The sequence below is a fragment of the Aulostomus chinensis genome, chromosome 20 (genome assembly GCF_037954235.1).
Source record: "Aulostomus chinensis isolate RoL2024-O1b breed Wild chromosome 20, RoL_Achi_v1.0, whole genome shotgun sequence".
Classification (NCBI taxonomy): domain Eukaryota; kingdom Metazoa; phylum Chordata; class Actinopteri; order Syngnathiformes; family Aulostomidae; genus Aulostomus; species Aulostomus chinensis.
Window position 1 is genome coordinate 14196787 of NC_141339.1, and position 16604 is coordinate 14213390.

Genomic DNA, 16604 nt, shown 5'->3' on the forward strand with positions numbered 1-16604 from the left:
AACTGTACCAGTTCTGGTGGGTTGGAAGATTATAAAGGGTGCCTTGCTAATTTTCTCATTTACTCAACTGCTGAAAGCACAAACTCACCATTTCTAAAATTCTGTTCAGCCTTTTCTAATTAGGACTTAATCAGACGCAGCATGTGGTGAAATGCATTTTAATCTGTCGGGACGGAGAACGTCCACTCCTGACATGCTGAAGAAGAACATTCTTCGAAAGGCACGAGAAGTCAGCGTGATGTGAAAACCAACAGAAGTCAATTCTTTATGGGAAATAAATACTGAACCAGGTCGTGCAGGTTTTTACCCGTCAATGTCCTTCTCAGGGTTGAGAGTGCTGAGTACTTTACTCGTGAGAGAAGCAGGGGGAAGGTGGAGGTAGACACCGTGCACACTGGGGTCCTCATTCAGCTTCAACACCTCCTCTACAATCTACACAAGTCACGGACGGAGATGATGAGGCCTGGGTATGGAGCTATGTTGCTTTCATAACATCAACCTCATTGAAAGATGCCCTGTCGTTCATTACAAAATTTAACTGCCTACATGAGTAAATCTCCAGGTTGTAATTTGTTTTTATTTCTGCTGTAAAACTACTTCATCGCAAATACGCTGAATGTGTTGCAAGGTGCTGAGAATTCTTCATTTTGTTTTGTTTTGAATTAAAATTAGGTTCAACTACAGCAGCGGTCCCGAGAGAACAGGAATTGTGATCAATCAGATTAAAATTCCAAAGCCAGTAGTTTTGTCTTTCTGAGAGTGTCGGTCATAATCATCTCGTTGGGCAAAGCGTCGGATTAAACTAACTGGAGAATCACAGATGAGTCACACGGGTGAAAAGTGAGTAAATATTCAGACTCCTGCGCTGACTTGCTAAACAAAGATGATTTGGCCAGAACACATCTGTACATAAGTGAGCCACACCCTCCACTTACCTCGTCTTCGCTGACGTCCTTAGCAAGACAAATCTGAGTGATATTTATGCCGATCTGTGGACGCACACGAAGAAAAGTTCATCAGCTGGAACTGGTCTATTTGGGATGAAAAAAGATCAGACAGACAAAAAGGAGGGAATTACCTTTCCTGCCATTTTTTTGTTTATCTCCAATAAGTTGTCATCTTCACCTGCCTGGAAAAAAAAAAAAAAAGATGACTTACAAGATGCAGGTCAAAATATATTTGGGAAAAGTTGTTTCCCAAAGTTAGACCCAACATAAGTTCACTTAATAGATCTTAAATGGTTTTCTGCATAAACATTCAGAACAACATGCTAAACATCTGTAACATATTAAACTAATTTCCATGTTTATTCTGATCCTGCCTGCAATTACATCTCCGACAGCACCTCTGGTTTGGCTTACAGCACCTGAATAATAGCTAGCAGAGGTTGGATTGCTGGGTTTCTTCTCCGCATGGCCACCATGGTCTTCTTGGTGCTCTGAACTACATCCCTGTGGAAAAAAATAAAGAACACTCAACACTCACTCACATTCTTTCAAGCTGATATTCAAGAGTTTGCGACAAGATTCTACTTCAAGGCTGGAGGACTTAAGGTCAGCTATGAGCCAGAATCTCATTTTACAATAGGGATAAGAAGGAAAGTGAACATGTATTAGTATTAGCAATTATTAGCCTTACTGACAACCATCGCCCAGCTGGTGAATAAGATGGCATTCACAGATGGCGGTGGTCAGTGTTTGTTCATACAAAGGTTGAATTCAGTTTTTATTAAAAAAATAAAATAAAGGAAAGTGTAGAAGGGACCTTGTTATAATTCAAAGATAATGGTTGTCTTCCCCTGATGTTTAATGTTTATTTGGAGTCATCAGTATTGACAGAACCTAAATAATGATTTTAACCATCATTATCAATATCCCTCGTTTTACACATTATTAGCAGTGCAACAGAAGGAAATAATTACAGATTGTGACTAAATACAGGAAACTGATCTAACAAGCTCATACATGCATCGAATTACATGTATTGTGACTTAAGGAGTGGCTAGTGGAAGAAAAACTAGTTTGCTAGCAGGCAGGCTAACTATGACCAGTCATTGTATGTACTTTATTCAGTCAAATACTGTTGTCTACTAGTAGATGCGATCACACTACAAGGTTGTCTCACACGGTAGAGAGCATCTAAAATGATTCACCGGGATGTGTCACAGTGACGACTTCTAGTAACTGAGCAGAACCTCAGTGAATCTCACACACGTGTGTTTAACTTTAGCGTCTCTCCTGTGAATTTGCGGTATTTTATCACCGCGTGTTTGGCAAGAAACAAGCAAAGTTGCGTCATCTGGACGGAGTTCCTTTGAAATCGACATCAGCTGCACGTGCGAAACTGAACGTTAACCAAAGGCTAACGAGGACCAGAAGTGTTGACCACCTGAGTATTTTTTTTTTTGGCTTAACACTAAAAAAAAAACAGAACGCCGTCTATCTTACATAAATAACATACACGAACAGCCATAGATTTTTTATTTGTCACTTTGTTTCATACTTCCTCCTTACCTCAGACAACGGTCGAACTCGAACCCCTCTCCCTTCTGAGGCGGTTTCCCAAAGTTGACGGCTGATTCCGTGTTGGAACCCGATAGCTGCGTAGTAGCTGTAGCGCTCCTTTCTCGGATCATCGCCCGGAGGCTAGCAAGACCAACCGGCAGACATCTCCGCGATAACACGCTGACCCTGACTCCAGGAAGGACATACAGCATCCGAAGACGACTACAAGCACTGCGTACCATTGACAACTTCATTCCCGCTTCTTATGTCTTCAAATCGTCGTTTATAAAATTTAACCCGTGTTGGAAGACAGCGAGGGACCCCACTCCCCAGGAGATCAGGAAGAAAGTTGACTTGTATCAGGGTCCTGATGGAGGAAAGATGCATTCAGGGCCTGTGGGAAATTCCGCTTTTAAAGGGTGCTTCACCTTAACGAACCCAGGAAACGTAGATCAATGATTACACAAGAAGTCAACAGTTGATGGCCATAGCTTTTAAACACCTAAATTTATGTCATGTATATATATATGAGCTGCATCTTTTATTATGTCAGTATTTAAACAATTCCAGAACACATTGGTTAACATTTTTAAATAATCACAAGCACATTTTGTCAAAGGAAACTATAATTGCGACAATTATTAGTAATAGAGGGAGTAGTAATAGTAGTAGCAGTAGCTTTGAGAAGTAGTTGTGGTGGTGTTCGACTGAGATGTTCGAAGACATCGATTGTTTATTACTCATAAATCCGAGGGTCATGAACGCAGCCTCAGCCCTGAGGGGTCGCGGATTCACATGCTATCGTAAAAGAAATTAGGTCAAACCAGACCACTCGTTCACAGGATTAGTTTCGGATTCCAATAACATTTAAAGGAAGTTTCTTTTTCACCGAGGACGACAAGTTGGTCCTCGTGGTGAGTCACAAGGAAACAAACGATCAAAACATAATCCACGCGACTTTATTTTGCTGAGGTTGGACTATAAAATCAGCACACAACTTCCACAAATCATATCAATGAATGTGAAAAACGAATTGACCATGTCACTTTGTGGTATAATCAGAGGCATATCCTGTATGAAGCTGATGGAGCAAAGCCTCCATTTGTCAAACTATCAAGATTAATACAATTTTTGCGGCCTCCTGAGGCCAATTGTGGGTTATATTGGACTTGATTTGGACCCTCATCCCGTGAGACAGAAGCCTTATCTTGTCCTTTAGTCTGCTACTTGAGTACAGAAGCCTTATGACTTTCTTGGCCATTCACATACAAACTGTCTGGCAGTCAGGAAGAATAAAATACAAAGATTTATGCCTCACTTGGTCATGGGCACTTGGAAACTTGATTCTGCATATCCTAATTTTACGTAAATACAAGAACTGTGTACTTCTCTCTCACACAAACCTCCATGTGGAGCTCATTTGGGCGCGTCTTGACGTCACGTTACGTCTGCTCCCGCGTCGTCAGTCACAACTGCCACCAAAACTCACAGATTAACTTTTAACAGCTACGTTGCAAAGAATAAAGGTGAATGAAAATATTAAATTCCGTGGTGACAGACTATTATCGCATTTTCTGGGTTCAAGCATGAATTGTTTGTCCCGAAAAAAAAGAAATTAAAAAAAAGGGTGTACAACTTCACTTTGCTCCTGCTGCTCACCTGTCCCAATGATGTCGAGTCAACGCTGCCCACACACGCACACACACACCAGACCGACCGACCAGGCTTCATTCCTGAGACAAAGCATTACAGCTGCGTGGCGTGGCGCAGTCTATCATCCCAGCATCAGCGCTGAATACCAGTTTTAGCTCTATAGATAGAAGAGGTACGCATGTAGGGCCCATTGTTTCCTCTCGCAACCCCGAACAGACGGCTTCAAGCCTGTAGGATGGTGCTGACACTCCAGGACGACCTCACCATAAAGTAAAACGGTTTGACTTCTGTCGCGATTTGAGCAAAACCCAGGTAAGGAGCTTGCACTCAAATGTGTCATGTATTAGAAATAATATTATTGAGGCGAATATTTAGGGTTATTAGTTCGTGTCTATTAGAAAATATTTGTCAGTTTGGTTGTTTTCTTCTCAAAAACTGTGACTTTATGATGGATTAAAATGAATGAATTTACTTTTTCGTGGTATTTAAAACTCTCACTATCAAGTCACATGAAGTCTTAGTGCCATGACATCATTGAATACAACCTTTAACCTTCAAAATACTTCAACTATGACAGAGCAGAAGCATTTAAGACAATGTTGGTATTTCCTAGAACAGAATCCTGATGTTAAGAGACACTCAAGTCAATGTTAAGGTCAAAATCTAACGTCAGTACTTAACTGATAGGATTTAAGTGGGAACTTCCACTGAACTTGCATACACTGAAACAAGTACAATACACTGGCAGTAGCTCATAGCTGTTCCTAATATTTGGGAGCCTATTGGACCAGCGGTGTCCGAATGCCTTATTTCATATAATTTTGTAGTTTGAATCGGACTTTGATGCTCCACTTTGATTTGAATCAAAGTGAGTTTTCTGACGAAAACAGATCACAAGTGATAGGAACTTGTTTGGTGAGGAGCAACACCTACAAGCACTCTCTAGAGAACCTGTTAGTTCAGTGCAGGGTGCTGGCCGAGTGAAGGAAGAAGGAAATGTCACTTATACAGCAAGATTTTTTGAAAGTTACTGACTTTTCTTTTTTTGTTCTGAATAAGCTTCTTGCCATTTGTTACTCTAGGTTTTAGATACGATTGTATCACAGTATACTGCGATATGATAAATACTGCGATACGCTATATGTACGTCGGGTGTGTCTTGACTTCTATATCCTCTCCGTCCTCCAGCCCAAATCATGAGGGACCGACTGAGTCACATGCAGGAAATGTCCAGCGGCCATGTGGAGCCGATGGAGTACGAAGAGTCTGCCACGTCCGACTCTTTCAGCAACGTGGACCTGGAGGAGGAGCTGCCCCATGAGGCGGTGGTGTTTGACAACAGCCCCGCTCTGGAACAAGTCTTCTCCCAGTCACAAGACATCCACAGAGAAATCCAGCTGATTCGTCTGGAGGTTAAAAGGCTTAGGGAGCAAAACTCACGCATGCTCCAGGGAGTCACCACCATGAGCACCATCAAAAGAGACTCTAATGCCATAGGTGCTGATATCAAGGCTCGGGCTGAAGGGGTGTTGTCACGTCTGCAGGAGATGGACGGTACAGCTCACAAGCTAGAAGAAGTGCATGGCTCCAATTCTGCCGTCACACGAATCGCCAGAACGCAGTACGCTTGCCTGAGCAACGGGTTCCGTGACGCCATGTTTGACTATAATGAGGCCGAGATGAGCCATCGGGAAAACTGTAAAGCTCAAATCCAGAGGCACATGGGGATAGTTGGGCGCGAGGTGACGGGAGAGGAGGTGGAGGATATGATCGAACAAGGCCAGTGGAACATCTTTAGCGACAATATCATAGCTGAAGGTAAAACGGCGCGATCAGCTTTGTCTCAGATTGAGAAACGTCACCAGGAGCTGCTGGACCTGGAGACCCGTATCCAGGGCATCCATGAGATTTTCCTAGATATTGCATTGCTAGTGGAGGAGCAGGGACCCATGTTGGACAGCATCCAAACCAATGTTCAGAAAACCGACGAAGGCATACAGGATGCCATAGTCAAACTTGGCAGGGCCAAACGTCACGACAGGAACAACCCATTTAAAAAAATGTTTTGCAGTTGCTTCCCATGTTTCGACTAATGACCGAAGAGCACAGGACCAGGACCAGGAATGGTAGAGTTGTCCCGGTAATGACTTACCAATTTTATCTACACTGACAAACTAAAAACATGTTAGGGTAAAATATTTTAAATGCGATGTATTTTAACACTTCTGTGAAAGGTTTGGGACGAGCATCTCAAATCTTCCTTCAATCCCGTATGACTCCGATTTGATTTGACCCATCCTGAAACAAATGATATCTGGAATCTTCTTAGATCGGCCGAGTTTCCACATGGGAAGGAAATGCCAAATTTGAACACGAAAATCATTCATGAGATAGAGATATTTGCCTGATCTGGACAGCCAAACAAATAATGTCATTGTAAATTGCTAGTATTTCCTGGGAAGATTGATGTCCCTCCAGGTGACAGGTGAAATAATTTATTGCAACCTTAAATGTCATTTATGGTCGGGGTGAGTCTAAAGGGAAGCTGTCTTGATTCATCTCTTGTGCACACGTGAATGATTACATCCACCATCATATTATGATCAGATGATCGGCCATCTTATTGGCCGTCTTTTTTGAGGATCATCTGTTCATTTTCACTGCTATTTTATGTATTTATATGTGACACTTGTATTATTATCTTCCTTTTGTCTGTGCTACATTGTATATAACATAAATAATTCTAATAAAAATACAATACTATTGTGACACTATTCTTGTTTGAGCATAAAAATTACAATGACAGCGGGCCTCATTGATGCACAAAAAAAATGCTCTTACAGTGTTGTTTCTTTTTTTTTTAACCCTCAGTTCAGTCTTACAGAAGGAAATTGAATCCTGATGGCAACTGTAGCTGTCAATCACCCAGGTAAGGCAGGTTGGGACCCCCCCCCCCCCCCCCCAAAAAAAAGAGGGAAAATGGACGAGTTTGTTAGCTCTGTTTGAGGAGCTTGTGTGACAGATAACTGTTGACTCTTGGATGATTGACAAACAAATATCCGGAGATGAAGTTAGAGGACAATATCAGGGGTCTTGGTAGTCATATATATATATATATATATATATAGAGAGAGAGAGATATAGATATATCTATATAGATATAGATAGATATATCTATATCTATATCTATATTATAACAATGCAGCTTTTTAATCATTTTTGGGGGAGCGTCTTCTATTCCTTTGAGGATGTCGCTGGCTGGATTGAGATTGTCTGCCACCTGTATTTTGTCCAAGTGTGCTTTAAGTGTTGCGTGTGGCTTTGCTTCCTGGTTTCAATCCTTAATTTAGGATTTTACAAAAATAAAAAATCACATACTGAGTAGTAACATCTCGTGCCTATATATACTTAGGCTCCCTTGTAAAAAAGCTAAACAATCATGATGAAATCAATTCTTTTAAACACATTTTCCAGGCGCCCTCTCTGCAACCCCTCAATCCCTTAGCCCCTCCCACCCTAATTGGCCACACATCCATCCGTTCATCTCACAGGTGTCATCATTCGACTCACATGGCAGCTTGTTCCTCAGTAAGAGCACCGTTCCAGCTCCATAGTTCTTTCTAAATCCTTTAAAAAAAAACCCTAAACTAATCTTTTTACTTTCTAAAGATAACGGGGAGAAAAAAAACATCAATTTTTTTTCCCAAGAAATAGCAGAGGGACGGCTTGTGTCCGTCACCTGGGGAGGGGCAAAATTCTGCAGACAGGTAACTTCCTTCTGCACTAAACTAAAGATGCTCTCTCGAGTCGCTCGGACACATTGAGGAGGTTTATTTGCTTTCTGATCGCGTGAGAGGCGACCAGAAGAGGTAAGATTATCTGACATTTGCTCTTCATGTGATTTCCTGAGGTACTTTTATTTTTTGAATTATAATAACAGAACCATTTAGGGACTGGTGGAAATTTGATGACTAATTACTGCTGTACTGCGGGATTTATGGTTTATTTGAATGAAAACATTCATATTTTTTGATCATACAATGTGCCAGTTCACAAGAAAACAATCGGTATGGTATGAGGAAGCTGATTCCCTGGGATAGCTTGGACTGCAAATCTATATGTAAATGTGCAGGAAAAAAGGGTTAAAATATATTACATTACATTGAAATGACAAATAATTTTACTGGGAATTTTGTAGTTTAGTTGCATAACACTGATCTTTTAGTGTTTAGAAGAACAAAACGTCTATTTTTAAAGCAATGCTGCATCTTCCTTGTTCCTGGTTGAAATGAAGACATTCCATTGGGCTCGCGGCATTGTTCACACCAGAAGCTACTGACCTGTCACTGCTATTGTATTTGTGTTTTGTGTTTTTTTAAAGCTCTGCCACATGAAATGTCATGTTTTCCATGTCTCTAGTTTTAGTAATACATGTTGTTATTAGGGTTCCGCCATCTGAACACGGAGGACAATCTTACAGGATAGCAGTGAGAGCACTAACTTGGATCTTGTGTCTCAGGAAGAATGCGGGACATGCTTGAGAGGCTGCAGACCATTACAGAGGAGCAGGAGGACGACGACGCATCAGAGACATACGGACATGAATATGGCAAAAACAAGATGGATGTGTGTCAAGAGGCGGTGGTGTTTGAGAAGTCCTCGGACATTGATATCATCCTGAGGGAAGCCCACGCCATACGCAAGGAGATCTCCATGTTCTGCTTACAGGTGGAACACCTGAGCAGCCAAAATGAGCGTTACGGAACCTCTGTACGCCGCCTCACCTTGCTGAAAAAGGATTCTGACTGGATTGCCAGAGGGATCCAGCAAAAAGGGGAGGCTCTGTACACTCGCATCAAGGCTTTGGGTGAAGAGAGCAAAAGGCTGGAGGAAAAGGAGGGTCCCAGTTCTGCTGTTAGCCGCATAGCTCGTGTTCAGTATGACACGCTGACCTGTGCCTTCCATGCTGCCATTAGCGACTACAACCAGGCAGAGGAGATGCAGAGGCAGATGTGTCGGGGGCGAATCAAGAGGCAGGCTTCTATTATGGGTACAGAAATCTCTGATGAGCAGCTTGACGTGCTGGTACACAAAGGTGGTGAGGGTTGGAATGAGCTGTCCCAGAGCCTGCAGACCCGAGGGGCTTGCTCTTCCCGCTGGGCCCTGTGCGAGATCCGAGGGAGACACAAGGAGCTGGTGGACCTGGAGGCCAGACTAAAAGAGGTTCATGATCTGTTCCTACAAATGGCCATGCTGGTGGAGGAGCAGGGATCCATGCTCAATAACATAGAGGCAAGTGTGTGCAAAACTGAGGAATATTGTGAAAATATCAACATTCATATCAAGAAGGCTGTGCAATACAAGAGAAAACATCCTTTCCTGCAATGTTGCCCTTGTTTACCTTGTTGGAGATACAACCAAATAGCTTAGGACTTGTCTGATGCTCTAAAAATGTATTTTATATACAGTAAATAATTGAGACGTTATGCTTGTTTAATCAAAGAACAGGGAAAATATCTACACATTAAAATGTTTAGTGTCATAATTAAAACGTTGCAGTGATTGTGGGTTAAATGTTAAATTGTAAATAATTTTTAAAAAATGCAGTTACTTTATGTTGAATGAGTTTACTTTTTAAGTATTTCATTGTCACTCAAAATAAATGTTCCAGGAAACAACATATTAGTTACTGAAAAATATTCAGTTCTGTGTGGTGTGTCCATTCCATAATTGGATAATTAGGAAGTGGCTTTTTGCAAATTCCAAAGATGTTGCCTCTTAACTTCTCAACCCTTCCTTTTAAATTCACAATTTTTTTTTTTTTTACATTTTTGTTTAAAGGATTGAAGTTGAAATGATAATAAAACTCAAAACTACTTTTCTGTTATTCTTTTCTCTAAGAGTTTCTGATAAGGACGGATACTGCGATTACGTGACATAGCAATACGTTCTAGGATTACCTTTTTATTAAAAGCTACTACTGCTGCAACCCTTGTGTACACATACGATCGAAGAAGATACCAATATCCAGTTCTCAGTTCTTCACGTGTCTATAACTGAAAGGATATAACATTTTTAAAAATATCGAACATACACAAGAAAATCCAACATGGATATTAATGCACACATTGGTTGCAACAGGATAGTAAAACCAAGGTGGTGTCATGGTGAGGTCATTGTGTTTAAAATAGACCAAAATAGAAACTATAATTGAAAATTGACATTGTCATTAAGTATGCCCTGATAGTTTAAACTAACGACTGGTAAAAAAAAAAAAAAAAAAAAAAAGTTATTATAATGGGCAGGACAAGTTCATTTGTGCTAATTAAACACTATTTAAATTGTCCTATAATCACTCCAGTGTGACAAATACTGGTCTGCCGTGTTTTATTGCAAGTGCCGACTGGCAAAAGAAATGAAACCTCATTACCTACTAAAGAATGAGGAAGGCAATCCGTTGAGAATATCACTCATCTTGGAACATAACGAGTCAGACATGCTATTAATACGTGTTAAACTGGGGAGTTACGACATTTGATCCAATAACAGAGCTAATTGCGGAGTTTAAAATAATTAGTATTGAACAAAATTCTCCAAAGGGTATTCAGGGATACGTTTGACTCACGTCCTCAGACCCGACGAAAAATAGCCTCCACGGATACTGGTTTCCCTTCGAGTTGCAAGTTCCCTACATCCTTATGAGGTAAGTTCTCATTCACGACTTCTTGAATGACCAAGATTAATGTTTTTGTTCTCGTTATTTTTGTTTGCTTTGCTTGCTGAATATTCAATTGTGGCTAGCTAAAATTGCAGTAATTACTATCTTGTACCGAGGTTCAATCCACTTAGCACATGCTTACGTTATTAGCTGCATGATCGTGTTCACCCTTCCCATCTAAAGTGGAACGATGCATCGTTTTTTTTAAAGCTTAATTTACCTTAATCAAATATGTCAAAAGTCACTGTGTGGGTTCTATAACACTTCATGGGTCAATTGGTAGCTGTCTCGACCTCCGCTTGTGGTTCTGAGCTGAATCGGGAAAATGCAACTTTCAGTCATTAAGTCTCGCGGGATTTTCAGGTCTCGCGAAATATCGAACTGCTTTACGGCACTAGACACACATGTCCCCAGCAAGGCATCGGCACCTCTAGTGCAAAAACGGCGTGGCTATGGAGTCATTACTCGAACATTCATCATGAAGCAAATGCCGCGAACACCGATGTCGAAGGAACAGAGAAAGAGGAAACAGCAGTGAACGACAAAGACGGGAGTGAACATTTAGACGGGCTTTTCACCAGTGGCGGGTTGCCAGTCCATCGAAGGACAACTCATATAGATCAACAACCATTCACTTTCATTGCCACACCTACAGTTATTTCAAAGTATCATTAACGTTTTCCTCTCTTACATGTCTTTAAACTTCAAATACCGGAGAAAACGCTACACAGAAAGATTCCGTGCTTGGGGCGGGGCTCGATCTCGCATCCCTCTTACTGTGAGGCGATAGCGCTGACTGCTGCACCACAGGTATCATGCGTAATTAAGAGAATATCCTTAGTGTGGGACAAAAATGTTCATTAAAGACTTCCTTGTAAACATTATAGAATTACTTATCCATTGGGGATTTATCTTTTGGCGTGGTGTCTAAAGTTACTGCAATGTCGACGGGGCCACGCTGACTGACGAGACCAGGTAACAATTGCATTCATATCAAAAAGGTTGCGGATCCCTGTAATAAACTTATGTAACTATGACGTTGCAAGCCTCCTTTATAAACGAATATATTAAAACATGGATTACTGTACATAGTGGAGCAGATAAATAATTTAATTGGTGCAACTCAAATTGTTTATGGTTTTGTTATGTTGGCCAATAACACCCTGACACTAATCTGCAACTATGCTATAACATTGCACTGTCAACTTTATAAAAAGAATCCAACATAATTTACAGGTGTATGTTGTTTTTTTTTAACACCAAACAAATATGCACCTCTGTGTATGATCACCCTCCTCAGACACGGCTCCAAGCTTTTAAAACTTTTTTTTTTTAACTTTATTTAACCAGATAAACAAATGCACATGGCGAGCGGAGAGGATGGGTGGGGGGAGCATTATGTCTGTGGGAGCATGTCTATGTGACGGAGGATCGCCAATGAGTTTTTACGACAGTGTTGTGCAACATGTACTCCGAGGCTGTAGGGGGAACTCTGTGGAGAAAAACGCGAGCAAAAACAGAGAAAATAGCGAAGAAATGGCCGACCTCGTACACTTCCACTTGAAGGGTGTGGCCTTGTGGGTAACGTGCGTGTGTGTGTGTCGTTGCTCCACGTTCGTAGTTAAATAGAATGAACACTAGCGTGGCATTAAGTAACCATGTAAAGAAATGATTTTAATAAGCTTCGCCTATAAGCCTGTGAAATACACCCACGGCTATTCGTCGTTGCTGCGTTGTGTTTCTATCGAAGGAGCGCAACATTAGCAAGTTCACACAAGTCTGTCGCTCGACAAATTGAAGTAAGCCTGGCTGTTAGCTGCTAACGCCGCGTTAGCATCGCAGTTGAAGGCATGGGCCAGTGCCCACACTGAGGGAGCGTTAATCACAGTTGAGGCAAGGGTGAAGCTTTATTATCTTGAAAAAATTAAACGCTTGAATGCAATTCACAGAATGCTGGATATTTTTGTAAGAATTATGGCAGCTGTATTATGTACACCAGGATGGCCGAGTGGTTAAGGCGTTGGACTTAAGATCCAATGGACATATGTCCGCGTGGGTTCGAACCCCACTCCTGGTAGAAACATTTTGCAGATTGACGATTGTTAAAAAGCTTGACACAATGCAAGTATCATGACTATTACATGCACATGATTACCGCGGATGCAACATAGACTGTGGTGAACTAGCTATCCACCCACATAATGTAAAGGTGTGAGGAGAGTTAAACAAAAATAAATCAATAATAACTCTCTATAAATCCCCTAATTTTTGTAAAACATTGCTTGAAAAAGTGTAGTTTTTTGGGGGGTAGCCAGCTGAGTGGTCATTCACAGTGGGCAGGTTAAACTCTCACAGGCTAATTAGGAAAAATGATGGAAAATATTTCAACCCTGTCTGTAAGAATAGTGGGGCACAATTAGAAATGCAAATTTGTATTGATACTTTAATCGAGGATGATGCACTTATCCCAGTGACTGTTCACCTGACTGACATCAAATTTGTCATTGGTCGTACTGGTGAATCAAGGAGGTGTAGTGCCAAGTTTGGAGTCTGGGGTCTGAAAGGGCTCTGGTGGGGGGTTCATACAACCTAGCCCACAAGACGGGCACTGCACTAGTCAGTATATATGTGTTGAATTCGTTCATATGGTGTTGGTGTCAATTATGATTTCAAGCAATTGTGGAGAAAAGCTTTTGATTTACTATTTACTGTATTTAGTAAAGTTTCCACAGGTGTGTGTGTGTTGTCATTTTGTTTTTTTTTCTTAGGAGTAGTTACATCATCAGGACAGAAGAGGGCACTCTATGTCTTTGGCGTTAACTGGGGGGGGGGGGAGACCAGCATGGGCCCTTTTCGGCTTTTTACTCGTTAACCCGTGTAAGTTCACTTCAAGAATGATGCTTTGGACTCATGCCATACGCTCATCTACATCTGCCCCATGATAGCCTCACAGACAATAACATGGAAACATACTGAAGTGTTCACAAACACATAAAAATGTTAAGTCTCTCAATTTTTCCCTGTACTTGTGGCCATTTCCCAGTTATGTGAATAGACTGAAGTGTGTGTGTGTCTGTGTGTGTGTCTGTGTAAATGATAGTGAACGTACAGGTGAGAATTCTGGCCGGCCCCCAAACTTGCTGTCTTCACGTCGCCATAGACGTGTAACCTGAGAGGCATTCCAGGTCAAACAGAGCTCCAACATGAAATCGAGCTTCTTCTCTGAGCTGTGTGAGGAAGCGTCCACAAAAGATGCTTGACAACTGAGAAGGGGGGGGGGGGGGGGGGGCTAACAATGTGGGATCAACATCTCTGCATCCCCAAAGCCGCACACACTCCCTCTTAGGAACCTTCATCTATTATTCAGTCCTCTCTGGTACTGGAAAAGTTGTTGCTTTTGCAGGTCAGCACATGTAATCAAGTATTACCTGGTGGTGCAGGAAGTATGTAAAAGTTATAATGCTTGCTCTTCTCTTGTTATTTATTGTCATTTTTATGAATTATTTTGAATGTTTACATTCACGTTATTAATGTTGAAACTTGATGCTGATGCTTGATGCAATCGTGCAAGTCTCTTTTGGCTTTATTTCGTACTACATTAATGAAATTTATTTATATCAAGGTAAATATGTATCCTGCGTAGTACCAGATTAGTATTATTTTTTGTAGAGCTCTTGGAAGATACTGTTATTAAAGATAATGGTGTTTTTTTAAAAATATAAGAACATGCGTAAACATGTGTGATAACACCATATGTAATCAAGCACCAGTAACTGTGTTGCTCTCTGAGGTTCTTTCAACACCAAAGGCAAAGCACATTTTTTGCAATTAAAGTAAGTAAATATGAATTTGTGTTTTGCTGGGACTTGTGTGGGTCATTTGAGACATTTTATTTGCAGTTTAAGTGACATTAACACCCCCCCCCCTCAAAAAAAAAGAGACAGAATACTTCATAAACTAATTAATAGAGGGATTTGAATGACAGCGCTGTTGTTCATCTACGGTTGAAGATAACTAAGTTTTAAATAATCAAATTGTACCCTCATCTAAGACCACCAGTTAACCCTGATAAGCTTTTGTTGTTACACTGTAGCCAATGTGCGTTTTTCCCAATTTATTATTTCTGTTGTATGATGACTTTAGGGAAATAAAATTAATAGTTGAATTCACTGAGAAAATTAACATTCCAACAGGGATGTTATTAACAAAATAGTTTTAAAAAAGTCTCTACCTTGACCAAGAAAATGAATGAGACTCTTCGTTTGACTTAAAAACACAGTACTGATGTAATGAAGTACTTTAACACTTTGGTATTTGTCCCCCTTTTTTTTTCTTCAGATTGCCACCGTGAAACGTTTTCATTTCACGAGACTCGGTACTAGAAGTTAACCAGGACGGTAGCAGGACGTTTGGGCTGCAAGTTTCTGTCAAATCTTTGTTCCGAGAGGGAATCACTGGTTTGGTTACGTCACGTGACGCCCACCGCGCCATGTTACCATCGTGGCGTCGGGAAAACTTTAGCAGCCCGAGGGAGACGCTCGAGACAGGCGTCAAGTTAATGAGCACGAACTTGCTGCTTCCTTTGTAGGCTTTCAAAATAAGACGTGACGATTGCCCATTCAAACGTCGATTGTGATGACGAAAGCAGAATAAAAGTTTTTTTTTTCTTTGTTAATTTCTCTCTCCCCGTTTGTACTCGCTGTGTTTAGTTAAGAGTTGTGTTTTATCCTGTCACATTTTAAATCTTGATATTATCACATGTTTTTTAAGTTGTTGTTCCGTATGGGCTCCAAATGTCCTGGCCAGGGCTAAAATGCATCTCTCAATAGGACTGCTTTGTCTTAAATAATTTAAAAAAAGACGAAAAAAATAATAAAATAGAACTAATTAATACATTGTATGTTATGCAAAGTGTAAACAAAAATCTAAGCTACAAGTGACATCATAGAAAATGTGAATGAAAGTAGATCTTTGAATAATTACAATTAGTTCACTCAATTGAACTATTCACAGCAGTGATTAGTTCTTTCACAATTATGTACACGATTTAAAGAGTTGGCGTGCCGATGCTATTTTATTTTGAAGATCTTATTACACCCTTTTGTTAGCCGCACTGCGGCCACCTTGACGTCGGTGCAACCAGAAGGGAGAAATAGTCAAGTAAGCAGCAGGAACAAAGTTGAAGAGCCGGAGTTATACTGCTTTATTCATATCGTGTATTTCGTACAATGTAATAACAACTTCTCCGCTTCCCGCCGTGTCTTTTCCACGTCTCGAAACTTGGACTTTGCTGCAGAAAAAGGCGTCTCTTGACGCGTTTTGTTTTTTGCTACATTGTTGAGACTTGATGCGCTGTAGGGACGACTCTCATTTAAGTTACATTATGAAGGGAAGCTTCTTCGTACACCAGCAGAGGATGCCTTAAACTTAATGGTTTGGGATACTTTCTTTTTTTTTTTTTAAATACGTGAGAGTTTATGTGGTTAAACGTCACGTCTTGGAGTTGTTTTGAGGGACTCCTGACTCCCTGGGGGTGACAGCAGAGGTGAGTTTGGGTTCCTTAAATGATTTTTTGATTAGTGTCAACCGAGCTCAGCATATAGGGAAGTTGTATGGGAGGTGAAAAGTGACCAACTGCTTTGTCTTTTATTCTGCTGTTATAATGTCATGACAAGTCAAAAAGTCCCAAATACTTCAGTCAAACCACCGAGATAAAACATAAAAGCCTA

General features: G+C 40.8%; 4 protein-coding genes and 1 non-coding gene across 9 annotated transcripts in view; 4 read left to right on the forward strand and 1 right to left on the reverse strand.

Annotated features, from left to right (window-relative positions):
* Nucleotides 1-4035, reverse strand: part of mthfd1l (methylenetetrahydrofolate dehydrogenase (NADP+ dependent) 1 like) — a 34754-nt gene extending 30719 nt beyond the window's left edge. The window contains exons 1-6 of one of the 2 annotated variants that reach the window (XM_086189434.1): nt 3908-4035; nt 2514-2871; nt 1367-1451; nt 1079-1129; nt 936-989; nt 308-432 (exon numbers count right to left, since the gene is read on the reverse strand). In XM_086189434.1, coding sequence (XP_086045560.1) covers nt 308-432; nt 936-989; nt 1079-1129; nt 1367-1451; nt 2514-2758 — 560 coding nt within the window. In that variant the 5' untranslated portion in view covers nt 2759-2871; nt 3908-4035. Of the gene's footprint in view, nt 1-307; nt 433-935; nt 990-1078; nt 1130-1366; nt 1452-2513; nt 2902-3907 lie in introns of those variants that run through there. The other variant, XM_086189435.1, reaches the window with a different exon arrangement.
* A 4-nt stretch (nt 4036-4039) lies between these two features.
* Nucleotides 4040-6949, forward strand: stx11b.1 (syntaxin 11b, tandem duplicate 1). Its single transcript, XM_086189436.1, has 2 exons — nt 4040-4469; nt 5346-6949. The coding sequence occupies exon 2, from the start codon at nt 5354-5356 to the stop codon at nt 6248-6250; it is 897 nt and encodes a 298-aa protein (XP_086045562.1). The 5' UTR covers nt 4040-4469; nt 5346-5353; the 3' UTR covers nt 6251-6949.
* A 752-nt stretch (nt 6950-7701) lies between these two features.
* Nucleotides 7702-10034, forward strand: LOC147242937 (syntaxin-11-like). Of its 3 annotated transcripts, none has more exons than XM_086189619.1 (2): nt 7702-8026; nt 8602-10034. In XM_086189619.1, the coding sequence occupies exon 2, from the start codon at nt 8682-8684 to the stop codon at nt 9585-9587; it is 906 nt and encodes a 301-aa protein (XP_086045745.1). In that variant the 5' UTR covers nt 7702-8026; nt 8602-8681; the 3' UTR covers nt 9588-10034. The 3 variants fall into 3 exon arrangements, with proteins under 3 accessions (XP_086045745.1, XP_086045744.1, XP_086045746.1); XM_086189618.1 differs by having other exon boundaries at nt 8677-10034; XM_086189620.1 differs by having other exon boundaries at nt 8681-10034.
* A 645-nt stretch (nt 10035-10679) lies between these two features.
* The window catches only part of utrn (utrophin), a 193466-nt gene continuing 187541 nt past the window's right edge, over nt 10680-16604 (forward strand). Inside the window, exon 1 of one of the 2 annotated variants that reach the window (XM_086189292.1) lies at nt 10680-10860. The gene's annotated coding sequence lies outside the window, so the exon portion shown is untranslated. Of the gene's footprint in view, nt 10861-16018; nt 16421-16604 lie in introns of those variants that run through there. The other variant, XM_086189291.1, reaches the window with a different exon arrangement.
* Nucleotides 12870-12952, forward strand: trnal-uaa (transfer RNA leucine (anticodon UAA)). The gene has a single exon. It is a non-coding gene; the product is annotated as a tRNA-Leu (tRNA).